We start from the raw sequence: 14,163 nt of genomic DNA, 5'->3' as shown, positions 1-14,163 counted from the left end.
GGCGAGGCAGTGGGTCGCCTGTCATCAAGATAAGTAAAAACAAATTTGTAAAAACATCCCATTACTTTATTTGTATTTTGTTAGTGATTTTCATGGATAATTAGCTTTTAACATTTATTTACATCCAAATTTATGCAATTCGCATATTCATTGGGCGTGAGAAGAGGCAAGGTACAAACGAACCATGCCTCGCCTGTGATAGCGCAACTCATGAAAATCAGCTCCAAAATTTACAATAACTGGTATTTATCGAATGTTATCTTCGCACTGATCCCCAACCAAATATTAATAACGCCAGGCCCCTCAAACTCGTCAGGGAATGTTAAACTAAGCGTTGCTACCTAGAATTACAGCCCAGAGCGGTATAAATTCATCTGCCGCGGCGATTGTTGTCCTAACAATCCGACAATCGCGGCACAGTGAACGAATGTACTAGCGCGACCGAACAGTATGAATTGTGCACTTGTGCAGTCGAGACCGCCATCCTGCCGAATGTGTTCTCTTCCTCATGAAGCTGTTGTGTATTTTCTATACCTGCTTCTTACGTTTATCGCGGATATGTAGAAAGTGACTACTTGCGTAGCCTGCGTAGGAAGAGCGCTAATGCGATAAAAACAAAGGGACTGAATCAGTCTCCCTACTCTGAACGGGGCACTTTGCCTCACCAACCACGAGCCGAACCGTACGTCTAGCGATTATATTTCTACTCACAGCGCCTATCCTCATTCCTCATATATGTGCTGTGCATTGTGCATTGTGCAACTTAACGATATTAGCTCGTTATGAAACACTGCGATTGTTCCGAACATAAACTATTCTAAACCAAATAACGATGGCAACTGCACATTGAATGGCTGCTTCTTGCAACTACAATTAGCGTATATGGATACATTCGAATTTTTAACATCGTATGTCAAATTTCGGTCAGAAAATCGCTGAATACAGCTCTCTCATACGGCCGCGCTTCGTATGCCCATAATCCAACCGATCCGACGACCAAACGATCTCATCTGTCGCGCTGCGATTTTGGCACGATTCGTTCCAAGCTCAGAAAGTCCGAAAGACCAATACCGCATTCAATACTTCCTGTTTCAAGACTGCTATGTGATTGTGACGACTCACGGCGCTCTAATTGTCACCAAAATACTATATCACACGTGGTACGCGGGTAGGCTATGCCAGACAATGCCCTTGACCTTTTCCCTATCACAAAGCTCAAAATATTAGCAGGACGACAGCCGCCATACAATAGGTAGTAGGTACGGCGAGGTCGGATACGGAACCATACTTGGTACGATATGATTCGAGTTTCGCGAAACGTAGCGAATATAGTGGGGTTACCAAATTTTGAGATCCGCAAAAGTGGACCCTGCTGTGGCGAGATAGCGCAGTGGTATAATCCGCGGCTGCAACACCAATAAGTGCGGGTTCGAGTCCGACCGAGGTCGACTTCCGAATTCCAATACCTAAGTGTTGGAGGTTTACCTATAGGCTCCTCCTCGCCACCTCATCCGCGTCAGTGGTGTCTTACAAAAGCCAAGAGGTGGGCCGTGCTATAAGTCGGCGGTTACGGAAAATGAGAAGAATATCGGCCTGGTGTAAATGATCATACTGGTCGACAAACACCATGAATACCCCAAAACAAACAAACAAAAGCGGACCCTTTTTACAAGTTGTTACAAATGATGCAATTGCGGAAGAGAAAACGGGTGTGAAAATTATTACTATAAATAATATTGGGTTGACTAAAAAAAGAAGAAGGTAATTTTCCAAATCGACTCCCGAAAGACCCGTTGTCGCTTAGGCTAGAGTTGACCTTTTTGTTTATTCAACCTTGTCGTCAAACTCCATATTTCGCGTCATTTATGGCATTTCGTATAGTTGTGACTGTGCGACAGGGCTGTTCAAAAAAAACTTTTCCTTCAAATTTCACTGGCTACTTGATAACACGTTTAGGTTGGTTAATAAAACGCTATACGCTAACTTTGGCTCCACTCCAACCAGTAGAAGCGAGATTGGTGCAGTAGAAAGTTTTGAATTTATCATTAAAAAACAAAAAAATAAAATTTCAAAATTTTTCTGCCGACTCCATAAAACCATTAGACTGTCAGTAGAGATGATGCACACCAAATTTGGCTCAATTCCAACCACTAGAAGCGAAGTTATTGCAGCAGAACAATTTGGATTTGAATAAAATAGTATTTACGGTGACCAACTCTTTAATTATTTATTATAAAATCATGAAATTAGAAATTTTCTACTGCAATAACTTCGCTTCTGGTGATTGGAATTGAGCCAACTTAGGTATGCATTATCTTTACTGACATCCTAACAATTTTATGGGGTCGGCAGAAAAATTTTGAAATTCCATTTTTTTTTTGTTTTTTAATGATAAATTCAAAAATTTCTACTGCACGAATCTCGCTTCTACTGGTTGGAATAGAGCCAAATTTGGGGCGCAGCGTTTTTTTTTAGCCAACCTAACCATTTTATCAAGTAACCAGTGACATCTGAAGGAGAAGTTTTTTTAACTGCCCTCTGCGTACAGTGTACAATTACCGGGCTCTCAAAGCTATAAAGGAGGACGTTTTGCCACAAAGGAGACCATTTAGACGTCCTCAGAGGATATTTTCTAAAACCCGGAAACGGAGGACGAATCCTCCCAAAGGAGGACGTATGGTAACCGTAGCCAAGGCCCAAATCGCATGGGTTTCGTTTTTATGATACAATAAACACACGAAATCAAGATTGACCCCGTACGCCTGCTAGATTTTTTACATCAGACAACGATGACAATTTCATTGATTGGTTGAATAAGCATCATTCCCTGACTGCGTACATGAATTGTAGTTCGCTCTTGATGTTGTGTGATTGTGGGTCAAGCTCACAGCAGAGAGTCACTAAATATTCGAGCAAACTTTTGTACCAAAGCAAGTAACTTAATTAAACAATTCCATAGTCCAATTGTATACTGAAGTTATGTACTTCCAAGAAGCTCTTTAAACAATTTCGTGAAAAGCCTTACATTTAAAACAGGTTTAAAATCCGGATTCAGACCGACTACAAATCGATCAAATCCTGCTCCAGATCGTGTTCACCTATGCAACCTATTTGATTCGTATGGTAGGCTACTAGTAGCAGTAGGGTTATATAAAACATCGTACCGAAATTTGTTACTATGCAACGCAAGGCATATTCGCGGTGACCATGTTCACTTGTGCCATGATGCGGTAGCGCGGTAGCATAAAGATGCGAGGTAAATATATTCACGTTGATCCGATGCCTCGAACAAAAAAAAAACAGTAGGCAAATAGCACAGACCACGTCGAAGAAATGACGTTGATTCATAGACCAGACAGCGACCACGGGATGAAATGGCAATCAAATCATCAGAATATCTAACGCCGTTACAATTCATTCAAATTCAATGCAGTTGAGGTTAAAATATTTTGACATCCGCCAAAGAGGGCACATTTTACATCCAACGTCAAAATACAATGAAACGGGAGGATTTTTCGGAAAATGGTGATCGGTTGCGCGGGTTGATTAAAACAAGGTCACGTGTCTGTGCTGCCGATATTAACATTTTTAGTTGTCGCGACGTCATCACTTAACACTAACGGTAATAAAAGAGGACGATTTGCGTAGAAAGAGGACATTTGGGCGTCCTTCGAGGACATTACGGTTTCTTGAAAAAGAAAAGAGAACAAATCCTCTCAAGAGAGGGCATATTGCCGGGGTCGGCACTCGGCAGCCCCTGGCAAGCGAGCTGATTTTTCATAGCACCCAAATGATTTGACACAAACAAGATTTTGTAACCAAATTTGCTGCAAAAAGTAAAACAGAAGTTTTCAAAATAGAAAAAGCTTGAAGGTGGCCCAAAATTATTTCCTAAATCAAGATAGAGCAGAGTCATTTGGGACGGATCTTGAATTTTTTCTCAGCGCTTGGCGTGATTTAGTGGCGCCGGTTTTCTTCATTTTAATGAGAGTACCCGTGTTGGGATCAAGTCACTACCTACGAGTCACAAGTTATCTCGAGTCAAGTCAGGTTACTCGATTGTTGGAGGTGACTCGAGTCAATTCAAGTCAAGGTGAATTTTCAAAGTACGATGCATAATTCATATACATTGCATTTCTCCGGCTGTCTGAAATTGACTCGTAGATGTTGCTTCAAGTCACGGTCGAGTCAAGTCAAGTCATTTTTGCAAAGTGACTCGAGTTAAGTCAAGTCAAAAGTATTACGAAAAAATATATTGCCTACATTAAACGATAACTCAGGTGCGAGAGCGACCAAAATTTATAGGCTACCCTTCGTGACTAGGGTTGCATTTAAAACAAAAATAAATGCAGAACAAACATTTTTAAAACAAGGTACTTGTTTGAAACATGTTTTTTTAATTTTTATTTTTAGTTATGACGACACCAATATTTAATTGTGACGCAAGAGTGGTTTGGCATTGACAATTGAAAATGTAGGGTAACTATGCCTCCTTCGACTTCCGATCACTGTCATAAACAGACCAAAAATATCTGTAACCAGGACTACATCGTTATGCAGCATTTTCACGGTCGGTGGCGTCATCATCGATCATCAGATCACCCTTTCCGTACCAATGATCCATATCCACGCGCAAGAACTGTTGCACGGACGACGATTTCGGGGGTTCTAGCAACCCCACATCGTATACTTCGACGATTTGGGGTGCAAATCGTTCGTAGGCCCATACTACATGGTTTTCGGACGTGTATACACAATTGCGGCATAATTAAACGTTTGAAAAAAATTGTTTTAATCAAAAATGCATTTGTTTAATACACCTTTTGTTTCAAATGCAATCCTATTCGCGAACCATACTTTGACGAGAACCATTGACGTATCCGGTGCCGTTGTCAGCTTCAGATAAGTTGTTGGTGGGATACCTAGCTCGTAACGATAAATATGACAAAGTAAAATGTTTGGCACGCCAATTGGTATTATTTTGATGCAGTGACATAATTTGGCACGCCGCATACGAAAGGTGGCCAACCCCTGATATATGATATTCCTAATTCAATGGAATATTCAGTAGATGCAATTTCATATTCTCTAAGCAAAACAATCGGTGAATAAACACAGTACCTTCAATTCTTACCCAGGTATAATATGCGCATTGATCAAATTTTGAACGAAGATCCCCATAAATCCTGCTGGGCCTTTTATCTAAACATAAGTGTTACTGCCCTACTGGGCTCCCTGTAGTGACCTTATTTATAGTGTTGGAGCTGCAATAGATTTTCGATGTTGATTATTTTTTTGAAAACCGGCCGGAAAAAAAAATTCATTTAAAAACCTGTCCGCAGAGCTAAAAAGGTTGCTGCCTCCCGCTTTAAGCATATCACGAACATTTTCGTCTGCCAGTTGCTTAAGAAGTGTGTGACTCCATAATGACGCCTAAAGACATGGTGATGTAGGCTACTAAGCAACCCAGTAGCAACGCAACTGGATTATAATACTGGTCTTACACCCCCAACCCCGACACGGCACGTTGCGGTAAAATACTGTAGTTCAGCAACGTACCAAACACCTGAGCTCTAACAGATCATCCCCGCAATCGTACGAGAAAAATGAAATATTTATTAGAATCGTAAATTAAGCGGAGAGCATTGGTAGCAAGAATAGTAATATAGAACGGATAAAAATCGCAGACTTCACGCGACGAAGAAGTAAAGGTGATACGCAAAGCGAGTCTGTGCGCGAAGACCGCGTTGAAGAAACGACAACAGCGAACGGAGATCGGCGCCTCTGCTTCAGCGCCGTAGACTTTCCGCCGCAATTTTTCGGACAGGCCGCTGTCCGTACAAGCAATTACATCGCACCACTGTATGGTGTTTGACAGAGGTCCCGGAGCGACGCCGAACCACTGGGGTCGATGACCGCGCGGTCGAAAGGTAATCAACTACCCGCGGTTTGAACGCACAGAGATGAGAAAACATCACAGCGAAATAAACCCGTTACTGTAGTATCTTCAAAATCCCAAACCTGATTTATCAAAGATGCGCTTGATTACGTGAGCACGCCAGTGCGTAACCAGTCACGTCACACACACCACTGACAACCCGGCTGTTCCGCGATTACGCAACTTAACAACATCGACACTTGGGCTGAGCACAATGATTCGCGTACTACGATCTCAATCGAGTACTGAACTTGTACGCTTTTTTACCGGGGCTACGAGAATTGTTATTTCGACGCTATTTCCCACTGTGGCAGCCTTGAAACCTCCATGGGTCGTATCGCCCCACACGAAACATGTAGAACAAAGCTATGTACGTTAGTGGAAATGACCACAGCGTTGTCACAAAGTGAAATGAAATAGGTACGAGGGAAAACATACCAAATTATCTTTAATGTGATGTAGAACATGATATTCTTTGTGCAGTGTCATAAGAGGTGCGTATTTTAACTTTCCACAACATCATTCATACTGTTTTAAACTCATGAGTGATACTTCGACTACGCCCCGAATACCCCCCCCCCCCCCCGTTCAGAATCAAATCATTCAGGTACTCAAATTTGCGCAGCCCTAGTAACAATGCATTCATCAATCAAGCGCCCAGTAATCCGCGAGCGCACGAATCGCAGATCCCAATCAAAAGACGACCACTTCAGTCACGGAACGAATCAACTGAATGCACACTCGCGCCCCGGCTTATAGTAATGCAACGCGTTATTCGAACGAAAGAAGGCCGTTTTCGTCGTCGCTAAAATGCCCGTTAATGTGTCTGGTCTTTCGCTCCATCGACCATTCCTCCGTGAACACCTGCGAGCACATGGGACAGCCGCCGTCTTGCTGGCCTTCGGGATATTGACGGTGTCCGGCGGGCGCGCTCGTCTGTAAACGTGTGGATTGAGAAAACGGGACAAAGTATTGCTTTAGTATAGTGTACTCTATTTTCCAGACCGGATATCTCCCGTGTTATACCACCAATCAATATCAAACTCGGCACCCGTATTACATAAGATCCTATATGACGTCACGACAAATACCATGTCATCAACACCTCTCTACCAGACTAGGGCAACTAGATAATTGTAGTTGTCTAATTGGAGCGAAATATAATTTATGGCTTTCCTTCAAAATGCTACAGGAGAGCTGTATTACAGATTACTAACATACGGATAGATACGTAACTCCCGCAAAACCCGGCGTTACGCTTGGGCAAGCAGTCTCTCTTATTGCTGAGCAATCTAACACTAGCGTAATTGGCAGTGCTATAGCTGGCAACCCGAGCGCTGAAATTTAATGCAACTAGTCTTTATCGAAAGCTATGTCACACTGATTCCCAGTATACAAATTAAAATCGTGGCAGGGCAATTGAACCACATCAGAACAGCCCTTAAAAGTCTTAAAATCGGCATTGTTCCGAACAGTTGCTTAGCCAAAAGGGCCATTGTTATGTTCATTGTGTTGCGGCGCAGCCATTGTTAGACGATGCCGATTTTCTGACTTTAGGGGATGTCTAGACGTGGTTCCATTGCCCTGACAAGATTTTAATTTGTATTTTCGGAATCAGTGCAACACTAGCTTTTGATCAAGACCAACGATATTAAATTTCAGCGCTCGGGTCGCCAGCTATAGCACTACCAATTACGCTACTTAGATTTGAACAAGTTATTTGTGGTACAGAACTTCAGAATAACGCGAAACAATAACTTCATATTGTTAATTTATTCGCTAAAAGCTTTTCGACTAACTCTCATCAGTAGCGAACGTTAGTGATGGGGTGAATCAAATTCGAAATGTAAGAACTATTTTGTCTGTATGACGTAATAATAACAAAAACAAACAACTAGTAGCCGGGCAAGATACGGTAGTAACGGTACAAAACAAACGTTAACGAGTACATATTCGGTTATAAATAACCGAAAACACAACACATAACATTAATGAAATATTCCAAGAGTGTAGAGGCGTTCCTTCTGGCGACAGAGAATCGGCTTTCGTAGCTACCGTATCTTGCCCGTCTACTAGTTGTTTGTTTTTGTTATTATTACGTCATACAGACAAAATAGTTCTTACATTTCGAATTGGATTCACCCCATCACTAACGTTCGCTACTGATGAGAGTTAGTCGAAAAGCTTTTAGCGAATAAATTAACAATATGAAGTTATTGTTTCGCGGGTACTTAGATCGCTCGTCAATAGGAGACACTGCTTGCGAGTGACGTATCTATCCGTAGGTTAGTGATCTATCTATAGCCATATAGAGCGAAAACAGCCAAACTAGGTGTACTTGCCATTGTCCATGCTTATGGGAATGAACTCCAACTTGATATGGCTTTTTGCATTTCATTCCTAACTCACAATTCAATTCAATTTCATGTTTTTGCGAATTCAATAATTCTAAATTTGGAAAACAGTGTAGCTATAATTCCAAATCTAATCTAATTTGGAAAAGTTGGAATTGTTCTAGCTGTCAAACTGTGCCACCCACTGCAGTTGCACACAGTCCGCAATCCCTCGACGTCGTACGGGAGTTATAGGGTGCGGGTAAGAAGGTAGGCCTACACTGGACCTATTATTTTACCTCAGGTCGGGCGCGAATAGCCGGTCTAGTATTAGTGGGCGCGGCCGGAGCCCGGTAGCCGACGTCTTGAAACGCTTTCCGTGATGTGCCTTGGTCGGGGGATGGTCGTTCCACCTGAATCACCAATAACGACGAGTAAGGTCAAAGCAGTCGGCGTGTCTACTCGAGTAGAGGTACAAGTAATGCCGCAAATTTCTATTTGATTAGGAATAGCAATTTGCAAAACATACGTTAGTGATAAATGAACGGCCCGCAAAGTTCTTGAGAGAGTAGTTTCAAAACGTAGATTTGGCCGAGTAATCGCGTGGTTACTCTCCAAATAGCAAGATGCACCTTCACGACTAACACAAGATGACATTACAAATATCCTAGAAAATATTATTTAAAAAACAATACATTGAATTATAAATTCAAATACAATGATAAAGGGACTATATTGCCCGCTGTCCTTATGACGATTCACTCTTTAAAGAAGGGGTCACCAACACCGCAGCCTGCAAGTTCAGATTTTGCGGCCCGCAATCTGATTTCAGAAGTACGCTAACCAAAGCATTTTGTAATGCTGAACGTTGATTTCAGTTTCGAAGTATTGTTGTTGTTGCTTGAAAATGAGCTACTCTCCTGTGCCCAACATCACTCTTCGTCACCAGCTGAAATGGTTTCGGCGATGGCAACAGCATTCCAAATCAGCTGCTTGAATGGGCTGGGCATATTGCCTTGACGGTCAATGGCCAATACCGAAACGTTTAAAATGGGCTTACTGCTTCTTCGCAAGATCATGCTTTTCGAGGAGATAGTATTTTAGCTAGTACCGTGTCCGTGTCTCACTAGCTCCAATATCTATTCCTTAGTTGCTGAAAAGCGTTGTCAGATATCCCTCATAGTTGAAAACAGAATGAAATTGATGATCATGATATTTTTCGTTTCGTATTTGTATTTCTGTAATACAATATTACTTCGTTTGTAGTAACGATGCCTGTCGCCCAAGTTAGCACAGCGTCGTACTGACGTAAAGTTTTAAAAGCGTGGTTATTAAACCGCGTGGCTATTTGATCTTAATATTGAATTCATGCGGCCCACGGCCTCTACGAAATTTGAAAAGTGGCCCAAGACCCGTTTGAGTTGGCGACCCCTGCATAACCTCAAATCCACTTTATATTTTTCGAATTCCAAAACGTAAAAGGAGGTGGTTTTGCTTAAAAAACTGATAAAGAGGAAGTAATCTAAAACATAAGAACTTGACTAAGTAGTGTGAGAAGGGAAACCTCCTCGAGGACTCTGAAAAAGTAGAAGTAGCCCCTTTACTGACCATCAATGCGCATCAAGAAAGTCAATATCCGCTATCCCAATTCTTCAATCAAATATTGTGACTTTGCTTATTTTCATAACATGAAATCCATAAACTTGTATTTTATAAAAATATTTGTCCCACCGCTAAAGTTTTCAAGTGGCCTATCACGTATTAATCTTAGCTAAGCAACTAAGCACTCTTAGCAACGCCTACAGATAACCCGAAACCAATGTGTTGTACAGTGCTAGCTTAACTAATTTTAACCAACGGAAATCCCCTATTGAAAAAACAGACAGGCGGCTGCACCAAAACAAACAGACTTGCCTCGCGAACCGTACAAACAGGTTGAAAGATAGCTACGAAAGTTTGCAGAGAGGCATTTGCCAAATACAACGTTTCAAACCTATTGCCAACATCTAATATATTTGTAGCGCGCAAGAGGCTACATACGACGAGCTCTTATAGACGCCAAACATGTCTTAAGTGGTTGCCCAACATTTCAGCCGGCGACACCACGAAAAATGACATTTGGGCATGTGACACTCGACCACGTGACTCTACAACCCTAAAACTAACTCACGTGTCTCAGTGTCACATGCTCATATGTAGACTGTAGGCAGAGAGCAGAGCAAAATCGACTATCGTAAACGAGGGTAACTTTGGACAATTTTTTACAATTTTGCTTCATATATTGGAAATGCTAGAGTGCAGGGGGTTTTGTGTTTTTCTGGGGATATGGAGCAAAGATTAGAATAAACTAATCCAAAATCCTCATGGTCATGTAGCTACCCTATTTTTTTTATTATTCGTGTCCAAAGTTTCCGCAGCATGTGGGATAACTTTGGACGATGCAGTATTTTCTATGCCTTTACGCTCTATATCAAGACTACTTGGAGGTATCTGGTGCCAAGTTTTGAATCTATGGCTCATATACTATCAATGTTTATAAGAATTTTGTTAACCATCAATTATGATGAAATTGATCACCGCCATTAATTTATCGATGTTGGGTCAAGTTTAACTGGTAGTGAAATGAATCAATCTTTTATCCAGACTACTTGTGGTACTTTCGCCTCATGAAAAAGAATTGGAAATCCAGCGGCCACCCTTTTCCATCAATAACCGTTTGAATGTTTTACTGCTTAGTGTCCAAATTTACCCTCAAGTCCAATGATACCCGGGTTTATGGTATTTGATTGATTCAATTCCAGGTCGAATATTTATGTACCCGTCGCTATAACATGGTACATTGTACATAATAAGGGAATTGAAAAGTTGAAATGTACACCATTCATAAGATCGAACGGAACATGATAACATAATGTCAGTTATACTGAAGAAAACATGTAGTTAAAATCTGGGTATGGGTTAAAATGTAAATTACATATAACTCGGAAGTCTTAATTAACCGAGCAGCTGTTACAAAGCGCAATGAAAGAGGTATGGTTGGAAAAACACAAAATTACCTTTAATGTGTAATACCAATCTGGCATTATACTCAAATAGCGTCCGTATTTTATCGCATGCTAGCAACATATTCCGATGTCGCTAGCGTGGCCGGCCATTATCAAGACTCAGTTGCCGGCATCAATACTGAAGAATGAACATTGAACTAATTACCGTTGGGACAACAAATTCCTTTGGCTTAAATCCGCTCTTTCCGGGCCGCGTGAATTCCCCGGACTCGTTGTCTTCGTCCGACGAAATCTCCGTGTACCGGCTTGAAGGCGTCTCAATTTCATGGGACGCTGCAGTTTGATAGCCAGGCCCAGGCGTATTATCGGCAACTGAAAATAGCGCCAACAGCGGGAGGTGGTAAAAGTTGGGAAGTAGAATAACAGTAACGATTACGTGTTGGAGTACCTAATTCCAAGACGTGTCAAAACTCATGGTTGTAATATCTCGATTCACAATTTTTTGATGACTCGACTTGACTCCAGTCATTTTATCAAATGCGTAAAACGACTCGACCTGAGTCAATTTTTGTTTAGACTCAACTTGTACCAAGTCATATGAGTCGAGGCTAGGCCAACCACGTTATTGGTATTTCATCTATCAGTCCTGATACTCGGAAAAAAGGGCCACGAACTGTTGGGACTGAGGAAAAATTACTATATTTTAAAAGCGCGGTCAAGGGTTTACATGCTTTTTGCAGTTAATCGGTGGTGGCTGCTTTGAAAATCACAAATGACGCCACAAATAGTTGAAATCATCGAAAATACATTCGGCAGTTACCGTGAAGACGATTTCACGTACATAAAAGCAATGCAAACTCGTCTCAAAGCTACTTTGCACTTTCTAATACTTTTCAAATTCCAAAGTTTGAAAAGTAGCGTTGCCTAAAATCTGTTCAACCAGAAGTGGAAGTAGTACTTTGTCACTGACCACTTCTGATAAGTAAGCATCATACGGTTATAAATTCGTGTCCTTGCACAAACACACTCACCGAGAATACGGCTGGGCTGGATTTGAGATACCGGCGACACAATCAGCGTGTCTGTACTTGTTAACGACGACGAGAAGAATTGGTCGCTTTCCATCTCCATAACATTAGAGACCGATCCTGAAAACCGCCGAAGCACGGGTGAAAGCTGCAAAGTCTCATCCCATGGGTTCGCATAACATAAATCGCGTTCAAATATGCACTTTTCATGCGACCTCACAAAATAGAATGCCATATACATCACATTGAGGATAATTTAGTGCTATTTCCACCATACCAATTTCACTGCACTGTGTGATTGTAATCACTCTGGTCTCGATATTCTGGTGACTCGACTTGACTCGAGTCATTTTCTTTACCAAGACAGGCATATCAATACAATTTCGAAGAATAGTAAAGTTATCGCACTACCGTTATTTCGTCTGTCAGTAGTGGGACTTGAAAACGCTACCAGAAACTGTTAAAGTGAGGAAAATTAGTATGCCGCCTTATGAATGCAAAGCATACAAGATCACCGAGCAGACTTGTGAAAAGTAGGATTCATGTGTTATAACCTCGGAACTGAACAGTCAACATACAAAGACTTGGACTCGGACTTGAGTCAAAACACGATGACTCTCTACTCCGTGACTCGGTGGTGAATTGAAAATGACTAGACTCGACTCGAGTCAAAATTATAAAAGTGAAATTGATTTGTGACTCGGAACCGTGCGAGTTGGCTACAACCCTGGTGATAATGTTGCGGGTTAATCACTACTTGACAGTTGTGTATGTCTCAATGTCATTTCCACTAACGGGTATGGCTTTGTACGTACTACACATTTTGTATGCTGTGGAATCAAGCTTTCAAGGCTTTCGTAGTTGAAAATAATAATAAAATAATAAAATTAGTGGCAAGGAATTTAAAATGACAGCACCTAAAAAGATCATCTCGCAATACTCGATTGAATCATTGAAATTAATACTCAATTCAGATTCAAGCACCCGGGCTAGTCACGACAAACACAACAATTCCAACAATACCTTTTCTGCTTCCCCCGTTGGCAAGTGATTTGGACAGAATGAGAGAAGGTTCGTTTTGACGCGTAGGCACCGTTGTCGTCGGCATCACAATTGGCCCTCTGAAAACAACCGTCAACGCTGACAGGCAAGTACTGGGACAGAGTATTTCAACACCTACCGTGGAGGTATCGTTTCTGGATTATGAATGACCCTCGCTATGTCCAGCACGGGATTGAGCGGGACCCCGTCGGGTTGATGGTTAGCCCGAAATGGTCTGTGGGTCTGAAATGAAATGACACATCTTGATTTACTGTCCAAAATAATAATGCGATTGTATATCCCCGGAAAATGCGACTGGAATTTGGTATACGTGACATTATGAGATAGGCTATCAGGAGTTTTATAGGTCATGAACAAAGCCCACCCGATATCAGTTTTTTGATCCGACACAAATCAAACAGATAACTAGCACCTACACCGGTAATCCCGATACACATTCATCTGGTATTCAAAAGATACAACATCGAGCTTTATGCACATTTCCAAAACTTCAGGGCATTCATTTAAATAGCTATACGGCCATTGCAAATTTTGCACATGAATTCAACAAGAAAGGCTGCAGCCGGACATCAATTTTGCTAGATTATATCGTTCTCCGACTCTCTACCGCCATGAAGTCACAAAAATTGCCGAATTTTTTTACCTCTAATGGCCGATACCAATTTCTTTCAAGGCGTGATAGACTCGGTATTATCGGCAAACTAATAGTGCATATCTCTTCATTTCATTTCAACTCAAGCATCATGTACTGAATTAATTTTGCACACATAAATTCCTGACCCTATTCGGCATACAAA

At 41.5% G+C, this 14,163-nt stretch overlaps 1 protein-coding gene across 3 annotated transcripts in view; it reads right to left on the bottom strand.

Annotated features, from left to right (window-relative positions):
• Window positions 1–5,596: 5,596 nt before the first annotated feature.
• Window positions 5,597–14,163, bottom strand: part of LOC145455943 (uncharacterized) — a 36,015-nt gene continuing 27,448 nt past the window's right edge. For 2 of the 3 annotated variants that reach the window (XM_080333992.1, XM_080333977.1), the window contains exons 11-16: window positions 13,485–13,588; window positions 13,328–13,425; window positions 12,308–12,424; window positions 11,482–11,648; window positions 8,576–8,684; window positions 5,597–6,882 (exon numbers count right to left, since the gene is read on the bottom strand). In XM_080333992.1, the coding sequence (XP_080190118.1) occupies window positions 6,710–6,882; window positions 8,576–8,684; window positions 11,482–11,648; window positions 12,308–12,424; window positions 13,328–13,425; window positions 13,485–13,588 (768 nt within the window). In that variant the 3' untranslated portion in view covers window positions 5,597–6,709. Of the gene's footprint in view, window positions 6,883–8,570; window positions 8,685–11,481; window positions 11,649–12,307; window positions 12,425–13,327; window positions 13,426–13,484; window positions 13,589–14,163 lie in introns of all 3 variants that reach the window. The other variant, XM_080333985.1, reaches the window with a different exon arrangement.

This window comes from Botryllus schlosseri, chromosome 2, assembly GCF_051294905.1.
Source record: "Botryllus schlosseri isolate E-star chromosome 2, Bs_hap1, whole genome shotgun sequence".
Taxonomy (NCBI): Eukaryota; Metazoa; Chordata; class Ascidiacea; order Stolidobranchia; family Styelidae; genus Botryllus; species Botryllus schlosseri.
Note: the sequence above shows the minus strand (reverse complement) of the source record. Positions and strands in the feature narration are given on the sequence as shown.